The sequence below is a fragment of the Musa acuminata genome, chromosome BXJ1-5, assembly GCF_036884655.1.
Source record: "Musa acuminata AAA Group cultivar baxijiao chromosome BXJ1-5, Cavendish_Baxijiao_AAA, whole genome shotgun sequence".
Classification (NCBI taxonomy): domain Eukaryota; kingdom Viridiplantae; phylum Streptophyta; class Magnoliopsida; order Zingiberales; family Musaceae; genus Musa; species Musa acuminata.
The window spans coordinates 44,654,860-44,682,628 of record NC_088331.1 but is presented as its reverse complement, the minus strand read 5'-3'; the positions used below and the strand labels follow the sequence as shown (position 1 = coordinate 44,682,628).

At 38.4% G+C, this 27,769-nt stretch overlaps 4 protein-coding genes and 1 long non-coding RNA gene across 5 annotated transcripts; 2 read left to right on the top strand and 3 right to left on the bottom strand.

Moving 5' to 3' along the window:
• Nucleotides 1-148: 148 nt before the first annotated feature.
• Nucleotides 149-10,258, bottom strand: LOC135674495 (ASC1-like protein 1). Its single transcript, XM_065184412.1, has 6 exons — nucleotides 10,022-10,258; nucleotides 7,870-8,096; nucleotides 7,610-7,765; nucleotides 2,602-2,787; nucleotides 845-1,029; nucleotides 149-600 (listed from the first exon to the last, which is right to left on the bottom strand). The coding sequence occupies exons 1-6, from the start codon at nucleotides 10,157-10,159 to the stop codon at nucleotides 569-571; spliced, it is 924 nt and encodes a 307-aa protein (XP_065040484.1). The 5' UTR covers nucleotides 10,160-10,258; the 3' UTR covers nucleotides 149-568.
• A 6,223-nt stretch (nucleotides 10,259-16,481) lies between these two features.
• On the top strand, nucleotides 16,482-17,483 carry LOC135674492 (dof zinc finger protein 4-like). The gene has a single exon (XM_065184411.1). It carries the CDS (start codon nucleotides 16,589-16,591, stop codon nucleotides 17,420-17,422), a length of 834 nt encoding a protein of 277 aa, XP_065040483.1. The 5' UTR covers nucleotides 16,482-16,588; the 3' UTR covers nucleotides 17,423-17,483.
• Nucleotides 17,484-18,178: 695 nt separating this feature from the next.
• Nucleotides 18,179-22,311, bottom strand: LOC103985380 (uncharacterized). The gene is made up of 6 exons (XM_009403053.3): nucleotides 22,026-22,311; nucleotides 21,794-21,942; nucleotides 20,381-20,542; nucleotides 19,280-19,395; nucleotides 18,574-18,644; nucleotides 18,179-18,413 (listed from the first exon to the last, which is right to left on the bottom strand). The coding sequence occupies exons 1-5, from the start codon at nucleotides 22,198-22,200 to the stop codon at nucleotides 18,626-18,628; spliced, it is 621 nt and encodes a 206-aa protein (XP_009401328.2). The 5' UTR covers nucleotides 22,201-22,311; the 3' UTR covers nucleotides 18,179-18,413; nucleotides 18,574-18,625.
• A 102-nt stretch (nucleotides 22,312-22,413) lies between these two features.
• Nucleotides 22,414-25,689, top strand: LOC135674494 (uncharacterized). Its single transcript, XR_010513638.1, has 3 exons — nucleotides 22,414-22,745; nucleotides 23,187-25,101; nucleotides 25,432-25,689. It is a non-coding gene; the product is annotated as an uncharacterized LOC135674494 (long non-coding RNA).
• On the bottom strand, nucleotides 23,222-25,884 carry LOC135674491 (probable amino acid permease 7). The gene is made up of 7 exons (XM_065184410.1): nucleotides 25,707-25,884; nucleotides 25,378-25,611; nucleotides 25,220-25,313; nucleotides 24,912-25,126; nucleotides 24,121-24,254; nucleotides 23,780-24,007; nucleotides 23,222-23,700 (listed from the first exon to the last, which is right to left on the bottom strand). The coding sequence occupies exons 1-7, from the start codon at nucleotides 25,777-25,779 to the stop codon at nucleotides 23,299-23,301; spliced, it is 1,380 nt and encodes a 459-aa protein (XP_065040482.1). The 5' UTR covers nucleotides 25,780-25,884; the 3' UTR covers nucleotides 23,222-23,298.
• Between the last annotated feature and the right edge of the window lie 1,885 nt (nucleotides 25,885-27,769).

Sequence of the window (27,769 nt, the reverse complement as noted above, 5' to 3'; positions counted from 1 at the left end):
TGTATTTTTCTTGAATACTCTACACGAGAATCTATAGATTGCGGAGAAACATCAATTTTCACATGCAACAAAAATAAAAATTGCTTGTTCTTTTTGCAGATCAACATCCAATCTTGAAACATAAGATGACATAAATTTAAGGAGCAACTCAGAAAAACCAAATCAACACACATTTTGAAAATTGTTGACTGTTGAATAAAATACAGAATTCAGAATGCATCAACTGTGCTGGTTGACCAAAATATGAATGCCTACCAAAATAATAATAATGTCTATGTGCGGGTGACCCCATCTGTTCTTGACATAAAACATACAGATGCCCTCCAGTAGTAAGGAGATATCTCCAATGACAACTACTCACCAAATGGGGGAAGAATCATGCTGGAGATCTGTTTTCATCTTGTGAATCTTACATGTCAATCAACCTAAAAAGAGAGAACAGGATTTTCTCTAAAATTTGTACACCAATTTGAATACTAGTAGCTGGCACCGTAAAAGCAAAAGAGAAATGAAGATCTTCCCATGACTCTGATGTTCATATATCGGCATGGTCAGAAAATATCAGCAGTCAATCTTCGTGTTCCTCTTCACCTTCAGAATCTATAATGAAAAGAAAAATTCAAGAAACATCATACAGCGGCAGTGATGGGGTTGTATAATGCAGTTAAATAAATTTGAGTTCTATTAAAGATGGCAGGTAATCAGTATGCCGAACAACAGAAATTTTGTAATTGCAGTACCAAAATCTTTAAGCCTAACATCTATCTTGGATAGACCACTAGAAGTTTCACATTGCAGTAGAAACATGTTGGCCATCCATATGCAGAAGTTGGACAATACTTACCAGATCGAACATCGTCCCCAACATGGCCTCTAGACTGGATTTGGTTTACAAGCATCCGATAGATCAATACCCACCAATAGATGTGAAGAACAAGCAGCGAGAATAGAAGGGTGTTGAACACATAATAATATATAGGTCCTTCAAATTTGTGCTTTGCCTTGTCCAAAGTCAAGAGGACTTCATAACTGCCAGATAGAAGGTAAAAGAATCACCAAGTTATATTTTAGTATTCCAACTCAAGTGAACAACCCTACAAAAACAGAACTGATGCATTAAACTTAGTCTTGTGCTTAGTTTCTTTTTGCTCATTACGGTTCCAGAATTCTGCAATCTGCTAGTAAGCATGCGAAAGCAATTTATAAGCTATTGGCTTTAATTTGTTCATAGATTTATAACACAGACTGTAAAACTATTTACCTTATTCAGCAAAATTAACATGATTGAAATATAAAAGTGAATATAGAACTGTGATGCCAAAACATGGCTCTGCCAGAAAATACATGCTTCACCTTCACAAATGTTTGAGAGATGTATTGGAAGTTGGAAAACCATGCGATTTCACTTAGATGATATGACTACTGATCCTACTCTCAAAAGGAAGAGAAAGGGGGATAATAATAACCTAAAGGACCTTCCAAATATATTAATCATCTAAAATTGCATGTTGTCTATTTCTTGTCAACCTGCATCCCCAAATCTCTGTGGTATGACCAAAGTACAACTTTATGACATGTTCATTTAAAGTTCAATTCCACATGAAAGAACCATTATAAGCAAAATAGCCAATGCTACAATCCATGGATGATATATTTCAATACTGTGATGTTTGGAAGTCCAACTGGATCAACAGTGAATTTAGATTAAATTTATAAATTACCATTAGTCATACACCAGATATGAAACTTCAGCCTTTTAAAACTTTCTTTCATCACTGTTTTCAAGATCTTCAAAGTGAACACTCAGCTTTTATAAAGAAATTTAGCAGAGGATCCAAAAGAAACCCCCCAAAAAAGTCAAATTTGTTTCAACATGAAGTTCTGGATTCATGACATCTAAAATCTTCCTATTAGAAGATTCTAGAAATGCTTCTAATTTCTTCCAGGAAGGAAAAACAAAGAATATACATTTCTATCATCAATGTTTATTGTGATGAAAAAGAGAAATGCTCAACAATATGGCAACTCATGGTCTCTATAGACAAGGTTTTCAAATATCAGCAGACAGCAGCATAGAGGATTTCAGTATGTTGCTGGAATGGTATGATTGCCATGCCTCTGTGCAGGCCAAAACATGTCAAAAGAATTGGCCTGACACAGTAAAGAGAACCCATGCCTGCAAGCATGGCATGACACTGAGGACAACCTCCTGTGCCAACTGAAACTTCAATCCTATTCATCAATGATACCTTGCAAAACAATGTATAAGCCTGAACAATTTCAGCTACATGTAATTCTCTACTATGTATGGATGGGACACTCAAATCTTTAATATTTCAGTCATGTGCTTAAACTAAAGTTCAGCAAGCTAAGATGTAGCATGAATTAAATGATTACAAGAACCATCATAATCTTAGTTTTCCTCTAACACAGGTCGGACTCCTGATATAAAGCAAGTGAAACAAATACACGATTGACAACTAGGGAAACCAACATAGATGTTCTATAATGTAATTACAAAGTCATAATGCAACAATATTCAGAATAATTGATAATAATAATAAGCCAACCAAAGACTTGAATTCAGCATAAGATACTTACCTCGTACTTCGGAGTATCCAGAATGGGAAGTATGTAAGACGAAGTAAGACCCATGATGCAACAAACAGAAGAAATGAAGCATTAGCAAGCCATTCAGAACCGCTATACTTAGACATCTTCCCTACTTCCAGAAACACATCACTTGCATCATGTATGGCTAAAACAATTGAACCAACACGAGCAAACCTGTTTAAAAAGAAAAACAAAAGATAGAGGAAACATGTAGTTAGATACCTCAGTTGTCAAATGGATTCGCTGTAGGAAAATTATCATCCAAACATGTGCCCCAATGGGTTTTTTTTTTATAATGGAGAATTACTAAAAATCTACACAGAGTTGCCGATTGAATTGCCAATTTCAGAGGTTTAACAGACTTTGTAATTCAAAGTACAAACTAAGGAGTTCCTAGAGATTTTGATGGCATTTTGAACTCTGACTGCTTGAGAGCTTCTTGTAATCTTGCTGTTTTCTTTTCCAAAAAGAATCGTAACTTTTTTTCTAACCCTGATACAACCTCTAGATTTTGTGATAAATTCTAAACTATGACAAGCTTAGCAAGATGGAATTGATTAAGGGCTGTAATCAGTGAGTAGAAAATCTACCTTAGCAACTGCAGATTAACCTCATCAACTAGGGAACAACCCAACAACATTTGCATGGACCTAATAGAAGACTGGAATAAGTAAATGACAAGCTCTGATCTCGGGAGCAAGATCATCTCAATGGCACAAGTAAGCCAATGAACCAACCAAATGCAGCTCCCAATCAATGAATAAATATAAAGAAGAGGTAACATTTTAGGGCTTAATAGTCACACCTAGGAGAAACCATTCTATAGAATAGTAGTTTACTTTATGATGTGATTTGTGGCTTTGATTCATTTATTTATAAAACTCAACCTCATATAAGAGTTGGTACAGAAAATACCATGCCTCCACTAGTTTTGATGCTCTGAAAGAAAGAAAAAAAAAAAACTAGCTCATACTGTTGGGCTTTCAAGTTTGGAACAAAAACTGTCATCAGTGGAATTTAAGAATTGAAAATAATAGTCACAGAAAAATCCAGTATAGACACAACATAAATGCAAATTAAACAAAAAAAATGGATTTTTCCAAAATCATCTAGCACTCTCTAAGTGCTGCACCATCTTAATTCTAGGATGCTATCAACTTTCTCCAATTAACAAAACTTGAATCTAATCAGCAAGAGTAATTTTTTTACTAAAATTTTGGGGAAATCTCACCTGATATAGCAAGTTATTAGAGTTCACATGGTAGTACGAATATAGGATCAACCATATCATCAGAACAATTACTATGGTTGAATTAAATGAAACAAATTGTGTTCAGCCTATCATGGCCAAACATTCCTAGCTTTACTCCGCTTTAATTCCATCTATTTTCTAAATTTCTTCTTTAATTGGTATTTCATAACTCGATAGTTATATTGTCGAGCTGATTGATGTACATATAAATGATTGATTGAACTCTTTTATCATTATTTTCTTAATTTTGTTAGTCTAATAACTTGATAGTGTATCAAGCTATGATTACGACTGGCATTTTTACATTCTTTGCCATAATCCTGTTGGTATAACTTTCATTGGTCTTTGGAATGGGTCCACTATCACTTTCCTTTTACTTCTTACCAATATTTTGTCAATGACTGCATTCAATCACAAGTACTTTGACCATTCAGGCCGCCAGCATTACCTTATGGCTTATATAATGCTTGCTTGCAAGAACTGGTTGTTGATAACTTGATGCAACAATCATGAAGTAATTATAATGCTGGTCAGATTCTTTATCTTCTATATGTAGTGTCTGGTTGCCCGCCAAGGCTAATGTCTGATAATTATAATGCTGCTCAGATTCTTTATCTTCTATATGTAATGTCTGGTTGCCCGCCAACCATACATGAATTAATGCATTAAGAGCTGAGCTCATGCTAGCATGTGCTAGTTTACAAGCCAGATCTCAACATATTTTATGCATGCCAGTGCACACAGGTGCATGTCACACCCCAGCAATTATATCATGCACCAGCATGAATCCGTATGCACTAACAGTCGAACATATATGAAATTCACATTAAAGGGATAAGATGGATGAAGTGAACTAGTGAGCAGGAATTATAATATAAATGCAAATATCCTTTGTATAATATAAATGCATTCATGCACTTTAAAGTTTATATTTTAGTTACATTTGTTATGGTATATATTCTAGTTAGGTGAACTCCTATAATGGCAAACCCATGCACACATGAGGAAGGAGTACAAGTCTATTGAGGAAGCTTGCCACTAGAGGTATGGTACATATCAAGGGACGTCCGTAGCAAGTTTCTTGAAGCACATGATGTCCCAAATTCTTGTTGTGTATGCTACCTCAGAGGTGGATATTGAGGAAGCTTGCCACTAGAGGTATGGTACATATCCAGGGACATCTGCAGCAAGTTTGTTGAAGCATATGATGTCCCAAATACTTGTTGTGTATGCAACCTCAGAGATATCCCAAGCTACTTCAGAGTGGACATGTCAAGTATGAAATGCTATGTCACACAAAGTAAATAATGTTAAGAACATTGCCACACTAAGAACATATGGATGTCATCAAGATAACAAGTTCATATTAGTATGGTTCTGCATTCATGAAGGCATGTAAACTATAAGAAAAATGCTTATAGTGAATACATGCATAAGTGAAAACGTGTATGATGCTCAATACTGCTAATATCAAATTATAAATGCTTATGTTCTTTTAGCATCTGAGTTTTTAATTCTATGATTATCAATGCTTATTTATAATTATTTAATGATCGACCTAATCATTCCTACTTTGAGTTGCTTACCCTTACTATTTCATATACTCATTGACCACCTGCCCAGAAGTGATGACTGAAGTAGGTCATATTATTCCAGATGAAACAGTTGGTTGAAGTAGGTCATATTATTCCAGTTGGTTGAGGTTGAGACTCCAGTTGACGATAAGGTTGAGGATGCACATTGAGACACTTACTACATGGATTTGATATCATTATGGGTGATGTATTAGATGAAGTAATTTATTCTTCTTGGACTATACTATAGTGATGGACCTCATGCCACACTTATATTGTCATGTGATGATAGATGGCTTTCACTATGTTTTAGATACTGATATTATCTAGATCATAGATTTTAATTACTTTACAAGTACTTGATAATAATGTTTAAGCTTCTACACTGACCATATATATATATATATATATATATATATATATACATATATATATACATATATATATACATATATATATACATATATATATACATATATATATATACATATATATACATATACATACATATATATACATACATATACATACATATATATACATATATATACATATATATACATACATATACATACATATATATACATACATATATATACATATATATACATACATATATATACATATATATACATATATATACATATATATACATACATATATATACATATATATACATACATATATATACATATATATACATACATATATATACATATATATACATACATATATATATATGTTTGGTCATCATTAGTGCAACCTCATAGGCTTACGAGAAATTGTCCACTTTAGGCATACCTACACGATTTTATTCTTTTGGGGCTTACGTGAGCCCCAAAAGACGTCTCTGAGGGTAAGAGTGACCCGGCGAACTTATGAGCCCTTGGTTCCCCTACTCCTCAACCAATGTGGGACTAAATGTCCTTATCAATGCTCCCTTCCGTAGGGGAGCCAAGGGACTAGGGCCCTCCTTTTAGCGTCAATCTGATAAGTCAACATTTAGTTAGTCCGCCATTGGTATGGCCCTGTAGGCACACGAGGAATTATCCGCTTTGGGCGATGGGTGTATCCGCACGATTTTGCCCTTTCGGAGCTCATGAGCTCCAAAAGGCACCTCTCTTAAGGGAGCCAAGGGCCCAAGGCCCTCCTTCTACGCTCATTACCCAAAGCGGACAATTTCTCGAACGCCTACATGGTCGCACCAATGGCGGACCGACCAAATATTGACTTATCAAATTAGTACTAGAAGGAGGACCCTAGGCCCTTGGCTCCCCTACGGGAGGGAGCACTGATAAAGACATTTAGTCCCACATTGGTTGAGAAATAAGGGAACCAAGGGCTCATAAGCCCGCTAGGTTACTCTTACCCTCAAAGGTGCCTTTTGGAGCTCATGAACTCCAAAAGGGCAAAATCATAGGGGTACGCCCATTGCCCAAAGCAAACAATTCCTCGCGTGCCAACGGGGTTGCACCAATGACAATCAAATGTTGACTTATCAGAATAACGTTAGAAGGAGGGCCCTGAGCCCTTAGCTCCCCTACGGGAGGGAACACTGATAAGGACATTTAGTCCCACATTGGTTGAGAAGGGCTCATAAGTTCGTCGGGTTATCCTTACCCTCAAAGACACCTTTTGGGGCTCACGAGCCTCGAAAAGATAAAACCATGCGAGCACGTCCAAAGCGGACAATTCCTCGCGAGCCTACAGGATCGCACCAATGACAACCAAATGTTGACTTATCATATATATATGTATGTATGTATGTATGTATGTATGTATGTATGTATGTATGCATATACATACACATATATACACACACACAAATATATATATATATATATATATATATATATCTGCAGCTATCTATCATGCATGTATCATAATAGGGTGTGATCATATGAGTTAGTTCTATAAGATTTGTGATCATGTCCAACTGTGAGTTTTGGTGGAGATTTTGGATCATATCCTTTATCTTGGGTGTGACCAGAGGACTATTGGATAAAACATATTTATTCATCTGAGGCAAATTAAAAGTAAAGCAAAGTTTACAAGAAAGTACATGCTGACCAGCATGAACTGCCAGCTAGTAACAAATTTGTCTATGGTAGATTGGTAGGTTTCTGTTAGCATGATGGTTGGCATAAAACTATCCAGCAGAAAGACTAACCTGAATATGTAAGACAGCGCAATGAGAATCGCAGTTGCTACATGATGAGACATTGACACTCCGAAGTCGGACCGTCTCGTTTCCCAGAATATAAGGGCAAATATAGAATATGTGTAGAAACCAGCAACATACATGTAAACAGCCTTAAGTTTCAACCTGGATGAAAGAAATACTCAATACTGATATTTGTATCCAATTAGGATGCCATTAAAAAGCCGGTTAATAGGAGAAGACTGCATCAAAAAAATATTAAATCTTACTTTATTTTCTGATCAGGCCACACTTGATCTCCTGGTCCTACCCAAAAATACCTAGTACTCGTGAACCATGGTTCATTGTATGTGACAGACAGAGCCAGCAGCTCTCCCGAAAGAAAATAAACACATTTCCATGCTGATTCCTTAAATTTGTTGATCTTTCTTCTCCTTTCATTTTCAGCACCGAAATCTTTAGGCACCGTTTGAGGTATAAGTCGCATAGCCAATTTCTATAGAGATCCAAGAAAGGCATTAGATTTATATATGTATCAGATGCCTTCGTACAAAACATTGCTGATGTAAATTGAACTCAATAATGATAACAGGGGTTGCCTTATATTGATACAGACATACGGATCAGATACAGATGCATGTCAAATAAGCCAAGGATGAATACAGAGGTAAGCAAAAGAACAACAGTTTTGATAATAAATGGTACTCATATTTTCTTGTGATCAGATGTGAAATATCACAAGTTATTCAAAGGCCTCAGAAACAAGAAAAAAAATCATCATGTGCTGTAATAATACAAGTAGATATCTAGAATATAACATAAGTTTGATGAATGCTAACCCATAGATGGTAATCACCTACCAATCCATATAGATTCTCTACTAAGATCATGTTCTTGAATATGATCTACAAGATAGTCATACCACTTAATCCATAATTGAAATGGCAGTGTGAAACATGGTACCACAGAAAGGATATCAAGGAGTGCAGCACGAATTACACTTTAAATTCCATGGTATTTTAGTAACCGTACTCAAAGGAACTATAGTGTTCACCAAACAATGGACACAAATTACTAGGTTGAATTTAGTTCCACAAATTCTGTTCAGTTCTTTTTTGACAAATCGATTTCAGCAAAGTAGACTAATATTTGTTTCAGTAGACCATCTGCCTCTGACATAATCCTGAAGACCCAACCATCATCTAAATATGATCTACATTACTTAATGCCATCAGAACCATGAAATCTCAAGGAATAACATCTTTTATATTCAGCAACAACAAAAGAAGAACATTTACTTGAACCTCCAAAAATTTTACCCAACACTGAGATATAAAGGACTTCTAACAAAACCAAGCAGAAACTTAACTTTTTCATGTTGCATCAGACTTATCTTTTTTCAGTTACCACAGATCCGTTGTTGTAGGACAGGACAAAATAACCTGCTCTAGGAACTTTTTTATAAAAATATATATCATTTTTCCCTAAGCAGCAAACTGTTAAACTAGAGTTGATAAAACTTAACTATACTAATTATTCTCTAACATATGACCAAACAAGGATTGATCTTAACCACATCGATGCTTCCATAATAAGGCATTTAACTCAATATAGCACAAAACCTCAAATGGATTGTAGCAGAGTCATGCCAATGCAAGGTTTGGGGAGGGAACTCAAAACTGCTCATAGCTGAAATATATTTATTGCCATTCAAGTCTAGATTGCAACAATCAGGACAGTGGAATCTCTTTGGATGCATTGGTCGATCTGGTTGGACTATTGCTTGTCATAACCCATACTTTCCAGCACAATTTTATCCTAGATACAACAAAACAGCTTTCTGGAGATAAATATTTTGCTCATTCTTCCTTTTATTCATTTATTTAATTATTAGTGTACACAGGCTATGTCTGTAGCAGCTTAGACATTAGCAATGATGCCAACTGATTAAAGGTAAATTTAATAAATTAGCATCCAACTTCACTGGGATCCCAATACCCAAAGTATAACTTCATTCATGATGGATCAAAAACCCACAAAAGAAAGTATTTTGTCATTAATAAGATCAAGAGCACATATAAAGCCCACATTTTGTTTTCTTTTCATTACATGAAACTACCTCAAGAGGCATAGCCAAAAAGGATCCCAGATGTGAGAATCTTGGTCTTACACAAACACATATTGGAACTCTTCTTTCTCACACCACAACATTGCCGAAGATAGGTTTCCTTTCGGCGGAGCAAGAAGATCCACTACTAGGAACCGAGCTATTCGCCCAGACGAAAGCTCTCTAATCAAGCTAATCACAGCAAGATCGGATCTTTGGGATAAATTGCATCCAAAAGTATAAAAACCAAAACTTTTATGCCAACTCAGGACAGCTCAACACAAACAAGAGACACAATCCATCAAATCACGTACCTCGAAGACGAACCTATCCAGGAAGCATCTGATTGTGGGGAAGAACAGCGCGAAGAAGGGCAGCGCCAGGAAGTCCTCGTAGGCGGGGTACGACTCCTGCTCCCAACTCATCGATCGGAAGGCTTCTATGACATCCATGTCTCCCCAGATTAGGGAGCCCGCGAGATCCAAAGAGAGGCGATTCCAGAAGCTAATCGCCGGGTCGAATCGAAACAAACAAAAGCAAGCAAACGCTCGAATAATAGTTATAGGGGATGTCAAATTTGGGAGGAGGCGCATTTAAGTGGGCAGCACCTGCGAACGCAAGTGCTTTCGGGTGGCTGCGGTCTCGCAAATCCAACGGTTGAAACATGCGAGGCCGGCAAACCTTCGCATCAACCTGCGACCGCAACAGCCTGGATTCGCTCAATTTAGTGCCGCAGCCTGGATTGATGTAAATGAACGGTGAAGATTGCGTGTGGATAAACTAACTCGAATTCGATCAAAAATATAAAGAAAAATAAGAGAATAACCAGAAAAAAAAAAAAAAGAGAGAGAGAGAGAAATGTGGATATCAGCTGAAAATTTTCAGAGCTTGATTGATCCAAAAAAAAGACTCAGAGCAGCCTCAAAGTCAAACATGACATGAAAGGAGACTCAATTTGCTAAGGTGGAAAGAGAACACAGAAAAAGCCTACAACTTTGGAAATTATATGAAATATAATTTCTTTCCCTCTCATGGCAGATATCTTCAAAGGATCAACTCTACAGCTTCAGATTCTATAGTTCAAGATCAAGTGAGTGAGTGAGAGAGAGAGAAAGTTTCAGGTGCTAATCTTTAGTTCTCAGCTGAAACTAATCAACAGAAAGTAATGTATATATATGGATTATGAATGCTTAGAGTTTGGAAGAGAAATCTCAATGTAGAGTGGCATTGAAATCTCCTTTATGAGCTAATCTGACTGGACAATATGGCATTGAGATTTCCATTTGTACCATATACATATTTACAAGGATTAAATGACTGATTTCTTTTCTTTGGTGGATCTGCTGAAACCATAATCTCACTGAAACATCACTTTGATTAAGTGTTGAACCTGTATTCAACTCTTAGTTTGTTTCCTGTGAAGTTATCAGAATGTTCATAGTTCACTGCAACTGATGGTTTCAAGATTTATTAGGGTGAGAATTCCTTGTAAATTGCACTTCTGCTGTTACAGGCAAAATTGTTCAGACTGATTTATTTTCTCCTGTGAGGTGATCAGACTGATTTCTTTTCTTTGGTGGATCTGCTGAAACCATAATCTCACTGAAACATCACTTTGAATGCTTGAAATCTTTTTATCACTGTCACTCCATCTGATAGTTTGAGCCTGCATTCAACTCTTAATTTGTTTCCTGTGAAGTGATCAGAATGTTCATAGTTCACTGCAAATGATGGTTTCAAGATTTATTAGGGTGAGAATTCCTTATAAATTGCACTTCTGCTGTCACAGGCAAAATTGTTCATTGTCGTTTGCAGGTCATGAGACTCATGATTTATGACCTATTAAATCACCCATTCCACTGAAGCACTTAATTAATTGGGGATCCATGAGTGAAATGTTGACTTTATCTCATGATTGAGGGAACTATAAGTCAATCTCTAAAAATAAGGGCTACTGACATTATAAAAAAAACAAGTCAACAAGAAAATTGCAATCCATTTTAGTCAACTCAGAGGCTGCTAGTAAACTTATTTTTGTGCTGCTGTCACTAATTTTGCACATTGTAATCTCTTATAGGCTTATCACATCTTATACAAGTTCCTGCAAAACCCATCCATGAAGCTACACTGTTCTACATCATTTTACTCCTATTTGAATGCTTGAATAATTTGGAGATCAGACTGGGCTTGAATAATCATCAGCTGAGCCACTCTTGGCCCAGTCCTTAAAATGCATAACCTACTCTAAAACTTCAATATCTACAGCAACAGCAGTATAATTATAGTTCAGAATTATATTTAGATCACACTCTGTCTTTATGAAGAATCATTCAGACATAAGTTTGAGGAGGAATGTTTCAGCTGCAATTTCTTGCTCAGGAGATGAACATTGGAGATATTGAGATGTTTCCACAGTTACCAGTGCCAGCAGTATGCTAATCCATTAAAACTTGCAGACTAGAATTATGTTTCTGATTGTGAGGTGTGTTACCAAATGAAAGAAAGCTAGTCATTTCATGTGTGCTTGAAGCTGTTCATTGTTTCATAAGCTTCCAAAATGAGAATAACTCATCTACTGCCCAGATTGATCAGATCAGGCTCAAGGTGTGGAATTTGGAATAGGACACACATATCTACAGTTAAGAAAAGAAGAGGAGAAATGAAAAAGGAAAACCAAAGGAAAACAGGTCACAATTATTTTGGTTTCAGTCATACTGGAAAAGGATTTTGTATTGGAAAAATTCCATATATATATACATATATATATATATATACATATATATATATATACATACATATATATATATACATACATATATATATATATAAATACATACATATATATACATATATATATGTATGTATATATACATATATATATGTATGTATATATACATATATATATGTATATATACATACATATATATATGTATATATACATGTATATACACATATATATATACATGTATATATACATATATATATGTATGTATATATACATATATATATGTATGTATATATACATATATATATGTATGTATATATACATATATATATATATATACATATATATATATATATACATATATATATATATATACATATATATATATATATATATATATATATATATATATATAATCCTTTTTCTAGAACAGGAAAAGGTACATGATCATTCACAAACATACAATGTGTGAAAAGCCTCCCCAGCTGATAGGATGAACAACAAGAGAGACAGAAACATTGAGCCTAAATTTTACTGATCAAAAGCTTAATTTAGTAAATCATAGAGTTGTTTCCATGGTCCCTCCACTGCTGCTATTTCAACATCAGGTTTTATCCCCAATAGAAGGTGAAAGGAACAACTCATTGCTGTCATGATTCATGGACTGACAGGGAGACATGAGAACCCCATGGCTGTGAATTGATCCTCAAGGAACAATCACATGCAAAAGCATTGTTTTGGATGATGCATTTGGCTGACATCCTGGATGAGTCTGGACCCTATCACTGGACTTGTGTCATCCTAATGGTGACTGCAATCCCAACTTGAGTCAGTGCTCCCACTGTACCTCTGAAATGAAGGCATGGGATATGACCCAGAGGGCAGTTGCAGCCATTTGTACATGTGTTCTGCTTGCAGAAGAAAGGGATTGTTGTGTATCACTTTCTTGTGTCACTCTCATCAGAGCTGAGTGGTGTGGCTGCACATGATTCACAAATATCAGATCTGAAACATGAGTACATGATTCACAAGCAGATCTGGAAGTGTGTTGCATGGCACATGAACTGTTGATGGAGGAGCTGTTGTTGGTTGTGTTATCAATTAAATAATAATGAACATGAGTAATTAATAAGTCACATTTTGTAGTCATTGATGCGATGAGCTCACGAGAAATTATCCATTTTTAGTCATTGATTTTACCCTTTCGAATCCAATAAATTTCAAAATATATTTTTGAGAATAAAGATGATCTGACGAACTTATGTACCCACATGAGTTCTCATACTCCTTAATTAATATGAAACTAAATGTCAGAACCCTCATTCTGACGCTATTATGATAAATCATATTTTATCATCATGTGATTGACTCATAAGGAATTATTCGTTTTGGACTATGAACGTACCAACACGATTTATCAGGTAGAAAACTATTGCTAAAGTTTAGTACAATACTATATTTTTAAATATGTTAAAAGATGCTATATGTTAAAAAGCTAAGCTTATTAGGTTGTAAATCAAACTCAATATTTTAATCTTCAGAAATACAAGACTATTTTTAATTCATCTTTCTCATCTCATACACATCAATATCTCCATTCTGCTCACATAATATCTTGCAAAATGAGATATGAAACATGAGAAAATTATGAGTAGATCTAGGAATGATCCCCCAAAGGAATTATTTCACCCTTCTGCTAAAGAGACAACCTACTCGATCAAATTGGTTTTTGGCTGTCTAATATAAGAAGCTAAGCCTCCTTGATGTCCTCCTATGATTTCTCATGCTCAACATACTACAGCATGAAACATGGAGTGGGAGAGGTGAGGATGTAAGGGTGAAGGAGACATCCACCAAATTCTGCAGCTCAGCAACAACCGGAGGGAGGACAATGGCATGAGCTACTCTGGGATCACCACCATGACAGGTGGTGGTGGTGGTGGAAATGGAGGACCTCTGTGAAATGGACATGCAGAAGGCACACACTGCCGATTGTGTTCATCACCACTGCCTACCCTTTTCAAAGACGGCTCTCTCTTCGACAGCCTTCCTTCCACCTCTCGAGTTCTCCACCGTCCCATGTGCTGCCCCATGCGGCATGACAACTCCCCATACCTCTTCAACAGTGCAACCCGTTGTCCCCCCCCCTCTCTCTCGCTCTCTCTCACTCTCTCTATCTATGTACTTGATCTGAGGTATCAATTGACAATGGCTTGTCTCATCAGATTTCTCGGGGTTTACAGTATCCCCAACGACACACAAATTGATAAACCAAAACAACTTCTTTTGCGAGCTAATTACATATTATTATTTATATTTGGATCCTAATAAAATCATAATTTATATACTTAAAAAGTTTATATTAGAATCTTTATAATTTTAAAAATAAAATAAATAATCTCATTTATCCTTACATCATCCGTTGTGTTGTCGATCAGTACCATCGGTTGTGATGTCGATTAGTACGTGGAACGTTGAAACTATCATTTTACCAGTAAAATCGTTGAAAACGAAAAGGATGTTAAAATTATCTTTTTGTCTATCACTATCACGTCGATTCAACATATGGTATCATGTGTAATGTTTTTCATCATTGCAGTCAATGACATTAAGACAAATGAGATTGTTTATTTTATTTTCAGAACTATAAGGATCTAAGTATCGATAGTAATATGTAATTAGTCTTCACTAAAGAAATGAATGTGACAATGACAAACAATTGATGTTTGTGACAAAGATAATAGAGTTAGATGGATGGATCATGTTGTGATCCCCAACCTAGTTATCAATTAATTCTGGCCTGGATCTTTTTTTTTTTTCTATTTTTTCCTTCCATAATTATTTCATGTGTTGTTGACTTTTGTTTTTTGGCCAACCAATTTATTGGAGTTCAGATTTCTAATTCAGTCAAATTTTATGGATGCATTCTATAAAATCTCATATTTGAAACTATTTGATTTTAAGGGTCTTAGAAGAATTAGAAATCTTAATATTACTATGTAAGGCTTATGGATTTATGATAAGTGAGGTTGTGGAAGAGATTAATGAACAGAAATTAGGAAAATAGTGATGAATAGAAATTAAAGGTGATGAGTCTATCACTTCTTTCAATCATTTTCTAACACCACCAATGATAGTCTCGACATTGAGATTGATAAATATTTTTAGTTGGGTAATCAACAACAATACAAAAGATTAAAACTATATAAAAAAATAATATTACTTCTAATTTAGCATTATCACTAACAATTCTGAGTCCACATCAATAACATGACATCAATCCAAAATATATAATTGAAAGAATATTTCATGTATTCTATAAAATATTTATTGATTAAATTTATTATAAAATTTATTGCTTGAATTCAATGGGACTGATTCAGTCATCCCAGACATCAATTTAGTAAGCTTGGTATGATTCATGCACGGAGGAAGGTGAGCGGCCCACTCCGGTGGTGGTGGATGTGGTGGGACATGCACTGTCCTCCTCTGCCTTCAGCCCTGTCTTGCTGTGGGTGGCCGTACGAGAAGGAGCCATCTACCCACTGACGCGCAATCATTCTCCAAGGGGGGCCACCACAAAGGCGAGGCAAGCGAGGCATTCAGAGAAGAAGCAGCGAGAAGGGCACAACAGAGAGAGACATGGCCGACAAAATGAAGAACGACGACGGCGATCGGACGGACCGCATGAGCCCTGCCACCGCCGTACGCCTCTTCCTCTTCTTCCCCCCCCCCCCGACGTCGTCTTGTGGTGGCAGCAGTAGCAGTAACCCGTGACATAGGATAATGAGACGAACTCTTCTACTATTTGTTCGGTAGTGTAGTGTGTGTACTGTATACCGTGCAGATATAAGTATGCATGCGGTCTTTGGGTCGGACTCATTTGGTGTCAGTGGGCTTTTCTGAGTCTTAAAATCAATATAATATGTTTTTATATAGTAAAAATATTAATTTATTTAGGTATCGCCGTGGGGGTATGATGGTAATTTTGGATAAAAAAAGGAGAGAGAGAGAGACTGTGATGGTATAAGATGAGATCACAGGGAGGAGTGAAGAGCTCCTTCCTCTCTTTCCTCTCCCGGCGGAGATCCCCGGGTGGCATCACCCGCCTGCCCACGGAAGAAGATTCGGGAATCTTCTAGAATATCTCCGGGAAATGCAGGACTTCCAGCCGGTGACCGGCGGCATCTTCGGTGGCGGGGTTGAGCACCGCCGCGTCGTGGGCTACCCGGCGGAGGTGGCGCGGCAGCAGCAGCAGCAGCAGGCGGTGAAGTGCCCGCGTTGCAACTCCGCTAACACCAAGTTCTGCTACTACAACAACTACAACCACTCGCAGCCCCGCCACTTCTGCAAGTCGTGCCGCCGTTACTGGACCATGGGCGGCGTTCTCCGCAACGTCCCCATCGGCGGCGGCTGCCGCAGGTCCAAGCGCCCCCCTTCCTCCTCCTCCTCCTCTAAACCCTCGTCCAGGCCGTCCTCCGATGCGACCGATGAGGACCACCACCACCACCACCGCCGCCGCCGCCGCTCCTCCTCCGCCTCCCGATGCAGCAGCGACAGCCCCAGCCTCGGGGCCGTCACCACCGCCACTACCTCGACCCTACTCACCTCCCACATGTCCATCTCCAACAATAACCCTCCCTTCGAACCACTACCAGTGGATCCCCCACCGTGCCCGGCGCCAGACGTCTTCCAAGATCCAGCGGCCGTAAGCTTCACGGATGCGGCGTCGATCCTAGCGTTCAGCTTCCCGGACCAGTCGCACCCACAAGAGGAGGCAGCAGCAGCGGCGGCGGAGGTGATCAGGCCAGGGCTCATAGATCAGACGGTACCCTTGGATCCCGGGCCGGGCGGCGGCGATCTCCCGCCGCTGGATTGGCCAGAACCGGCGGACTCTGCACTCTTCGATCTCACCAGCGCCGTCGATCCTGTGGCGTACTGGAATCAGAGCCACTGGTTGGACGCCGACCCCTCCCTCTACCTCCCGTAGTCGATTAATCCACTCATTAACGTTCCTCTTAATAATATATAAATATAATGGAAGTTTTATTTGGGCTCTCTTATACAAGGAAATGGAAATTATTACTATTTTTCCTTTGGAAATTAATTTGTTTTATGAGGCAAATAATAATTTGCATGCTTTTGCTAACTATGGTAGAACGGTGGGTGGGAGTTGAGGGAGACGGGTGGTAGGTGACGTCAGCGGATATCTAATTCCGTCACTTAATCCACCACTTAAACCTAATCACGGGTAAGTCATGGGTTTGGGTTTCGGAAGGACCACGGTTCGCCACGTCGGCCACCAAGTGCGATGGAATTGACGTGGCGGAGACCACGGACACGGACGGTGAGCCACACCACGTCGTGACGCGACGTGACCTCCATGGTTTTGCTCGTTTATGTGATGGCATGATCGTGACTGAAGTGATGGGAAAGCGTGATGCAACTCTGCTTGCATGTCATGGGATCCACCAAGCATGACTTCCCCACTCTCTATTATTGTCAACCATCATCCATTTGGCAACGAAAGAGTAGATTCGGATCTTTTATAGGTTCTGTCAATATCTATCTAATGCCAAAAGATACAAACAATGTAGCGATAAATATTCTTTTATCTTTATCAAAGGCAGAAGAGTCAAAGTTAGGGCAGAAGTAAATAAAAAATATTCTTAATGAGAAATCTAACCAAATAATATATGATTAAAATTAAGAAAAAAGATAAGAAACAATCCGAAAGTGCAAACAGTTACCATAAGATATTCGGGACTTCGTGTATAATCAGAAAAGTCATCTCAAGATACAGCTAGGAACGAGGAATTAAAGATCGATCATGAAGAATCCTTTAATATCCTTATTTGCTACATGAATGAGAGGAACAAACTTCTTACATGAGATTATAGGCCGATGAAATGGTTCCAAGTTGAAGCTGCTTGAGGATTTAGTCCTTGATCTCATACTCACACGAGTTCAGCTCTGAAAATCTGCACAAAGAAATATTTCGTTCACTTGATTTGAAGATGAGAACTTTCTGATTTCAATCACTTCAAGTTATACAACTTGGAATTCCAAATGGAAAAGAAAGAACACAAGACTGAGGTTTTTATGATTTAGAAAGGGTAAATTGCTTCTGCTGCCACTTACCTGTTTATGTTCTACACAAAATTGGAAGGAACTCCATATCCAAGCTTCCACTTTAGGTTGTTCCGCAGCACCTTCATGTTCATGCACAAGAAAGAGATAGTTTAGAGAGATATCACTATCATGAAAAAGATTAACCTATTTCAGAGTCTCGCTCTTTCCTCTCATAGTTGTTCATGTTGTGTATGTGAGGTGCTCTTGCCAATCAGTGCTGATTCTTCAGTAAGAAGTGAGCAGTTAACTCCTACTAACTCAAGAAACATGGGAGATTCCCTCCAGTTGACAGGATTGATTATGATCATCTACATGAATTTTTGTGGAAACCTTAATGTAGATAAAATAATTGCATGAAAAGAAAACTGTGGTCATGTTGTTTGTGATATAACAACTTATCATATGTAGATCATGCTGGTAAATGAGTAAGGCGGTAAAGAAGAGGTGGAAATATATAAGAATGATTTTCTCTTTTCTGAAATGATATTTTATCTGCTAAATTCCATGCAGTAAGCCTGGAACGTCAGCATATTTCCTGCAACTTACCACTGTAGGGTTATTCTGAACTATTTCGTAGTTATTTAAAATGATCATATTGAATAACCTTAATCTGGATCCTAAAGCTACAGTTTTAGCAAATAAATTGAAAATAGTGCAGGATGCAGTCAAGCGATGAAGGCATTGGGACAAAGTAATGACGATACTAAAGTCAGACCTTTTGTATCTTTTCCCAGATCCGCATGGGCAGAGAGCATTCCTACTTATTTGCCCACTCTTCGCCAAATTAGACCTCCCGAGATCCAACGGTGTTGATCCCATTAGCTTTTGAACCTATAAAAACAATGGATTAAGATTTTACAGATCATGCCACTTCATTTGAAACAATAAAAATATATACTAAGGAAAGTCCCTAGAATGATCATTCCATGTATGCTGATCTAAAAATTTCAATAAAAAGTTCTTCAAAACACATTTCCTATCAGATCTTCAACGACTATAGCTTAGCACATTTAGCTCATATTTTCACTGAAGTCATAAAACCAAAAAAACCTCCATAGTAGTCACGCATAAAATAAGTATAATAATAGCAATTAACATAAAAATAGAGAAATGCTACTAGCCTTTATCTTGTTTGGACATATCTAGATAACTGGAGATCGAGGTTTTCATTCTGAACCAAAGATTGAGCATGGTGGGTAAACAGATTTTGCATATGCTGTTATGGCAATGTGAGTTAAATTCATGTAGTAAAAGTGGAAACAAGACTTGATATCAAGATGGAATCACAAGTGATGCCGAATTGAAATCACAAGGCCAATGTTATCTGTGACAATACTTAATGCAGGCGATGAAGTTTACAGTATCTTTTGTCTTTTCCTTTTCTTGATAAAAGTAGCAGGTGCTTGCACTGTGCAAACATGGGGGACCCTGAGTTGGTCTAAAGACTGCTAGCCTACAAGGGCAACTCAACACAAGGCACAGAACATCAAAAGCATATGATCGTGCAACTAAGTTATTTCCTGCACAATTGTGACTCACATGTCTCATGACGAAATAAAATTCACAAAATTACACAAAATCTCACCAAAATATTGGCTATTGCTTTAAAAAGTAAGACATTAGGGGCATGAACTTCACTTCGCAAAATATGACAGCAACTATCTTTGATTATCATATCATGATGCACCTTAGGCTCATAGTGGACAACATATACATGCAAAGTAAGTCTTTGCTTCTTTGTATGCAAAATCATTCTGATAGCTGTCGGTTAACGGAACTCTTCTTATAAAATTCCAATCAGTACAAAGGTATGTACCTCACCAAAGGTCTTTGGCATGGGTTTCCCTTCTTCTTTTAACTTATCCAACTTCTTTTGTGCTTCTTTGGCCCATTGGTACTTTGCTAATATATGTTCAACATCAGCTATTGTACAGTTACAGTGCTTTGCTGCATCCTGTTTGTGGCTGTTTTGGAGATTCTACAGGAGAAAACAAACATCATATGAAAAGTAAGGCCATGCAAAATTTTTAGGCATCAGATCAAGCTGCATATGCCAAATTCATAAATTGAACTCAAATTTCCACAAAAAGGGCACTGCTTGTCATCATATTATTGACTTTGAAGTAATTGGACGGCAACAAGAATTTATAAGTACATATTAGGTATAACGAATGTGCATGAAAATATCGAAACAAAATTCTCAACGTGGAAAAGCAAGAAGCAAAGGATAAGGATACACATGAACTGAGACTCAGATGATCACCCATATTTTATCATAAATTAAGGTGCTAGCTAGTTTATTCTGTAACTATCACCTACAAAGCATGCCATGTTAGTGATGAATCATCAAGGTAGATGCATTTGTAATATGTTGTGGCCATACATGTGGAAACGGCCAACTGTGCCACAAAAACCTTGTAATAATGTGATTCACTCCACAAGGTTTCCCTTTATATAGGAAACCATTTTGTTATAGGTTTCAAACTCACTACCTTAGCCTGTAATCAAATTTTTTAAATGTTTTGGTCAAGCTTTGAACATATAGTCCTGTCACAATGGGGTAGATATCAGTGCATCCTGAAATTGCATAAAATGCCAGGTTAGGTTGCTCTTTCTAGAATCCTAACCATGCCAACCTCATGTATGTTATAAAGCAGCCTACTCCAGAACTTGAACAAAAGTAATTCACCAAAGAATTATAATGACACTAATTTGGCCAGCATCATCCAATCACTAATCGATAGCACAAAACTTCAGCACACTAGAGCTCTTCAAGGTAGATAAAAATATGACATTTCGAACATTAAAAAAAGTTGTAATAATTATTTCCTAAGAACACAAAAACCAAAAACCTTCATGCACCACATTTTGGTATAGTACTGAAACTATTCATCTCTGAAATGTTTCTATCAGATTGGAAGATAATCAATTTGACAAACATATTACACTAAGAAAAAAGATCTAGACTGTTGTGCATAAAATTGTTCAACCTCACTCACCACAAAACACTACATTAAATTTTGAGCTAATGCCTTCAAGCATGACCACTATCTATCTTACTGGAACCTGCAGAGCTTTTCTTACTTCAAAATCCACGAGTCCTCAACTACCGTGACTCAAAATCATCATAGAACAAGGAAAGGAATATCCACAGAATTATTCTTCATTCGGAAACTGGTGCACGAAAAAAGGAAAACGAAAGACACCACCATAAGCGACCAAATCAAACCTCTCCGGAAGGGTCGATGGCCCCAAGGTACTGCAGGATGGCGGAGTGCTTCTTAAAAGCGTCAGAAACGGTGGTCGCGCTGCAGCGGCCGACCTCGAACTTCTTGAACGAGCCCAGTCTCCTCGCCTTGTCCATTTGATCAGCGAAATCTACAGAAATAAAATCAACCAACACAATCAAACGATGGGAAAGAAGAGGGATCAGAAACAAAAACGTAGCCTTTGTTCCTAACCGGTGAGGGAGAAGGAAGGCTTGGAGGCGGAGGAGGGTTTCCCGGTGAAGACGCCCTTGATCTTGTCGAACCACCCGACGCTCTGGAGGCGGGCGGCGGATGTCGCTATGGATCGGGCGGCGAGGCGAGCGGCAAAGCAACGGAGAATGGCTTCAGATCGTCTCGCCGTCGTCATTTCGGGTTTGGAAAACCGAAGCGGGGATAGGGCAAGTTCATACACAGTGGGTTTAGTAGCGTTTCGTGGCTTAGTTGGGGCCTAGTCGTCTTCCAATTATCAAAGAGGTAATACAGCGGGTAGTGATTGAAAATATTGCTCTCTATGTAATTTCTTGAGTCAAATGCCAATTTTGTCCCCCTCAACTCCGTTAACACTATCATCCCCGTCCCAGCGCACGATGGACCAACGCCCGGCCTCCTCCAAACCCTAGATGTCGCCTCCAGTGATGGCTTTACCCATCGGGATCCGTAGCAACTCCTTCCATTACGAGCCGCAGACTATCTCCAAGATCCCCAACCCCAGCCCTGTCGCAGGTGCCGTCTCCTAACGCCACGCTGCCGCCTCTCCCTGTTTTCCGAGTCCTAACCCTAGTAGGATGAGAGGAAGAAAACCGAGGTATGCGTCTTCATATCTATTAGAATGTGCGTGCAGGGAGATTGGTTAGAACATGAAACAGTTGTTGAAGGAAACAAGTTCTTAGTAAGACCAATCGTCTACCACAGGTATGCATTCAAATTTTGTCTTCTTTGAACACTTTAGTTACACATTAGATGGCATTGCAGTAGTCTTTGCTACTTGGAAGTGAATTGCTTGAGAACAATTAGATTAAAGAAGTTGATCTTAGATTCCAAAAAGGTTTTTCTATTTAGTTTTAGTTACTATTAGGAGTGTGTAAAGAACAAGGATTTTACCAACATCGTTGTGTTATAATGAAATAAGACCATCCTATTGCAATCATCTCTTCTCTCCCTCCCTCTACCCCATAAGAACCATCCTATTTCACTTATTGCAGCAATGAATCTCAAGTCATCTGAGAAAAAATTCCATTTTGAAGTACACCTCACTGTTCATGTTTGCATCAGACTAAAAAAAAGTTTTGTGTCATTCCATGAACTTAATCTGAGAAAACCTAGTTTGAAAGTTATCCATCTCTTCTTATGTAGGAGAAGTGCAAAGAAAGAAAAGAAGAGTCAGTTGATGATAAAAATATAGATTTCATTTGCAAGGCATCATTTATATCATCAATCCTATCTTTCACTTGGAGGGACAATGAACTCATCCCAGCTTCTCACTCACAAGCCCTTCAACTGATCCAATCATAGCAAGCAAGCTCACGAGCAAGCATCCAGCACTGAAGACCCTTAGAACCATCCATTTCTTTGTCCAACGTCCTATCTTCTTCTGCGCAAAGTACATCTCCACGGGGAAGTAGATGGCCAGGGGCCAGAAGTTGAGGGATCCTAACACTCCCAGGACCTGGTTGAAGTAGGGAAAGACCATGGCAAGCCCTGTGGTAGTTGCGACATAAGCTGTTCTAAAGCACAGCCTGAATAGATTCAATCTGTATGGTGGTAAGAATGGCAACTGGATCCTGTAGAACTCGTTGACAAATCTGCTGTTAGGAAACTTCCCTGCAACCCATCTGTCTGCAAAGGAGAAAACTGGCTGGCTGTAGACCTAACATTTCAAATCCAGAAACTTCACTGTCAGATGTTATCATTATTGCAAGCATAGAGAGGCAAGTAGAAGGATTCACCTGATAGCCTCCCACTAGATGGAGGACAATACAAGCGTTGGCGAAATCGATAAGCCAGTATGGTTCGTAGAAGCCGAACCCTGTCAAGAGGTTTCCTGGCGTGCCATCTCCGAAGGCAGCGTAGCCGAAGCACCCGCAGCAGAGGTAGAAGAAGGTGGTGATGAAGATGGAGATCATTGAAGCTTTCTTCATCGTCTGGTTCTCTGGTGGTGGCGACCTCAGTGTGTCCTTTGAACATGATGAATTGGCTTCAGTTCTCTCAAGTTCAAAAGTGTTTGATACAATGGCACAATGACTCAGCAAACAAGAACCTTATGATCAAGTTAGAGTTGTGTTGTCACCTCTATTTCTAAGAGAATCAAGGAGTATGGGTAGGCAAATGCTATGTCTCCCAGTGCTTCAGAAACTCGCCAGACTTTCTGTGCCCTGGATGTCATGCGGATGCCTCCGACTCCCCCCTTTATTGTTCCATTTCCTGTAGACCACATCATACAGAAATCACAGTTATCAGTAGACAAGGATTAGCATGCATGAGGATGAATCACTATGCACTGAATCTTTTGCTTGTGAGATGTGATAAAAACTATGTTTTGTTTTTTCTGCTAATTAGGACTGGTGAAATGCATAGTGGCCTGTAATTACTCAGATAAATGACATGAACAATGGAGCTCTTTTTTCTCAATGCATGACATCAGAGTTCATTCATGTTATGAATAGAAATGAATCTTGGTTCCTTTCCCTAGTGTTTGATAACAAATTAGATAGTCTTTGTTTGGTTTTAGTGACTTTTTTTCCGCCTGAAAAATATTAGTATAATGATGGTGTATCTGATTGACTTACCTGAAGTTTGGGTTTGTAACCTCATCCTAAAATTTTTACATTATATTAATTTGTTAGTGATATATCTTCTAGATTACATTTTGAAACATCATCCTAGAAATATCGTCATTGAGTCAAAATCCGTCTTGTCCATCTGTTTTTTGCACACAAAAAAAGTAAATAAATATCTGATTTTAGTTTGGCTATGTCTAATCACAATGCAAATGTTTGATTCTATGATCTAGAATTTGTTCTCAGAGCAAAACAGATCACTCATGAAATGATCAGCTAGTGAGATGGAAGCACACGATACCAATCACTTTTGCAACGCCAAGAGCAAATCCAATGGAGGAGTAGGCAAAGGACATGATAGCTGCAAGAACAGAGAGCCATGCCATGTCATGGAAATCTGGAATCTGGGAGAACACTATCTGAACAACCCCAAACATCAGCATGTAGAAGCTATCTCCATACGAGCACGGAGCTCTGCGTCCCTCTCTATGGTAACAGTCTGACCTCTGAATCGCCCTGCACACACACACACACACATCAAAGCATAACAGATTGAGACTACCGCCACACTATAAGTTCATCATACTGTAGCAGTGTCTGTGGATGCACCTCATGCTGATCGAAGTAGTGATAGTGTACGCTATCCCAGTTCCATACATGCTAAAGTACTGCAGGAACCCACAAATCCATGTCTGCTTCTCACCTGCACCACGAGCAAATCGTCGAACACTGGGTTCCATGGAAGGAGTTTGGCTATGGGAGACTACCTAGGGTGACTCTGACAGCATCCATGTAAGAGTAGTTTCTGGTTCCTGTGACAGGGTGGGGCGACCTGTAGCAGTCCGAGAGGAGGAAGGCGGAGACGAAGGTGACGATGGCGAAGCAGAGCATGGACACAGGGCCGGCGATCCAACCCAGCTGGGCAGTGCTCCATGCGAGGGAGAGCACGCCGGAGCCGATGACGGCCGTTATGATGTGCGCGACGCAGGTCCATATCGTCCCTGATCCAGTCGTCTCGCCATGGTTGGATCGAGGTCAGAAAACAAGGATTTCGATTACGGAAGCAGGTAAAAAGGAAATGGAAGGTTCAGGTTACCGGTTCTTCTCAGGTGGCCGTCGTCGTCGCAGGAAGCAGCAGCAGCTGTTTCGAGGGACTCTTCGACTGCCATTGCTCAGCGCAGTTGAGGCTGTGACTGCTCTGGCGGCGCAGACGCGAGGCCGAGGGAGATTGGCTTGCCAAAGATGGTTACAAAGAGTGTCATGTGCAAGCTTTAATGACTTAATTATATCGTTCATTGATGTTGAAATACCAACCATTGTTATATATATATATATATATATATATATATATATATATATATATATGATGTGGACCAGATATGATCTTTGGAAGTTTCTACGCATTAATTGGCATGTCTTATGCACATATATGCTGGCATGAATTTTTAATATTTATGATCTGTAAAGATGTTTTGGATATCGGATTTATGGTGACAATTGGATAGGTACAAATCTAATGTGTTGCCCTAACAACATATAGTACACTTGTTGGCATAAATAATTTTAAGCTGTGGTCTCGGGGCCGACCCGGCTTGGTTCGGGTCTGGATGATTGGGGATCTTCCTGGGATGATCCTTGAGACCGCTGAAGTGATCGATTGCGGTAGTTCGATCAGGACGGGGTCATCGTTTTCTTCGAGAGGGGGCTCCTCGATTAGGCATTTAGTGTGAGGTTTCCGTCTTCGCACCTGCACATAGGTCGAGTCGGGAGAGCTCGGCCCGACCCCTCCGACGATCAAGTTAATGAATAGTCGCAAGGGGGTTTTTGTGTTGTCCTCCCTCCTTCCATTTCCTCGGAGCGCGAGGGTTTTTATAGTGAGGGTTACCGTTGCCTAATGTGCATACCCGTAAGGAGTAGGGTTGTACTTCTGGTAGTGTCTGACATCGACATTGGCGTGGTGTGAGTGATCGAGCCTGACCAGGATGTTAATGTGCCTCGGTCGGCGTTCCGATCCGTGTTGATCAGGTGCTGTTAGGTCAACAAAGACGCGAGGCGTTATCTGGGGCAGCTGATGTCACCCGAGTCTTATTGTCATTATTACCCTCATCAACACTCACCCACGCTAAAAATCTAATTTAAAATTTGACTAAATAGAGTGTTTGAAGGCACGTGTAGCGGTCTTTGGCTGTTGATCCGACAAATGCATATCAAATCAACAACTGTTTCCAACAATAATTATTTTAGATGATTTTTTTTTAAATATATTTTTATGTTTCTTCCATAAAGTAATTTCATAATCAAAATTTTCTAATAGCATCTCTTTTTTTTACCTATAAAATACCTAAAATATCCCAATTTTCTATTTTTTCTCCATAAACTGATTCCATATGATGAGTTATAATGTCTTTTGTACTGCATTATAATATTTTAAATATTACTAAAATATTATAACATAAAAACATTATAACCATAGTGTTTTTATACAAATTATACAAAAAAAATTTGTTATAGTATTTTTTTTACTAGTTTTTTTTTTGTATCATTGAAAATACTATAACCAAACCGATTTACTCTATAGACCGATTTAATGATATTTTAAGTATCAGGTAAAAAAATATTTTTCTTAATCCAATAATCCGTCTCAAGAGAGAGAGAGAGAGAGAGAGAGAGAGAGAGTTATAATATGCAACCTTCAATGATTGATCGATGCAATAAGATTTTTGTGCTTTTGTTCTCATCCAACAGTTGCTGCTCATTCATTCCTTCTTTCTACAAGCATCAATCTTTAGCAGATTCCACTCATCTTTTACTTTTTTCCTTTTCCTTCAAACTTTCCTCTTGAAGATTCGGTTTATCTCTAAAAAGTTTCAGAAGAGAGAATTATCAGGCAGAAGTTTTCCCATTCATCAGTGTCATGACTTGTGTTCTTCTCAACTTTATTTCTCCTATGACTTCTTTGCTCTTCTTTTGAACTCAACCACACACATTAAAGGATGTTGGTCCCAACCTATGATCATCTTTCTTCCTCCAAAATTCATCTTTCTTCCTCTAAAGGCTGTGAAGATCAAACTTTGCTTTTGATGTATCGAAAGACTATGAAGCTTAGTAAAATGGATAGCTTCTGTATCTAAACATGAAGGTAGCACCAGTGGTTCAGCT

Coding starts and splice junctions, on each gene's coding strand:
- LOC135674495 (XM_065184412.1), bottom strand. CDS start 10,159: ATGGATGTCATAGAAGCCTTCCGATCGATGAGTTGGGAGCAGGAGTCG. Junction 2,788..7,609: donor GCGCTGTCTTACATATTCAG/GTTAGTCTTTCT, acceptor CTTTTTAAACAG/GTTTGCTCGTGTTGGTTCAA. Junction 601..844: donor TGGGGACGATGTTCGATCTG/GTAAGTATTGTC, acceptor TTTTCATTATAG/ATTCTGAAGGTGAAGAGGAA.
- LOC135674492 (XM_065184411.1), top strand. CDS start 16,589: ATGCAGGACTTCCAGCCGGTGACCGGCGGCATCTTCGGTGGCGGGGTT.
- LOC103985380 (XM_009403053.3), bottom strand. CDS start 22,200: ATGACGACGGCGAGACGATCTGAAGCCATTCTCCGTTGCTTTGCCGCT. Junction 21,943..22,025: donor GCCTTCCTTCTCCCTCACCG/GTTAGGAACAAA, acceptor TTATTTCTGTAG/ATTTCGCTGATCAAATGGAC. Junction 20,543..21,793: donor CCATCGACCCTTCCGGAGAG/GTTTGATTTGGT, acceptor TTTCTCCTGTAG/AATCTCCAAAACAGCCACAA.
- LOC135674491 (XM_065184410.1), bottom strand. CDS start 25,779: ATGGCAGTCGAAGAGTCCCTCGAAACAGCTGCTGCTGCTTCCTGCGAC. Junction 25,612..25,706: donor CGGCCACCTGAGAAGAACCG/GTAACCTGAACC, acceptor CGACTGGATCAG/GGACGATATGGACCTGCGTC. Junction 24,008..24,120: donor TGATTCTCTTAGAAATAGAG/GTGACAACACAA, acceptor TCATGTTCAAAG/GACACACTGAGGTCGCCACC.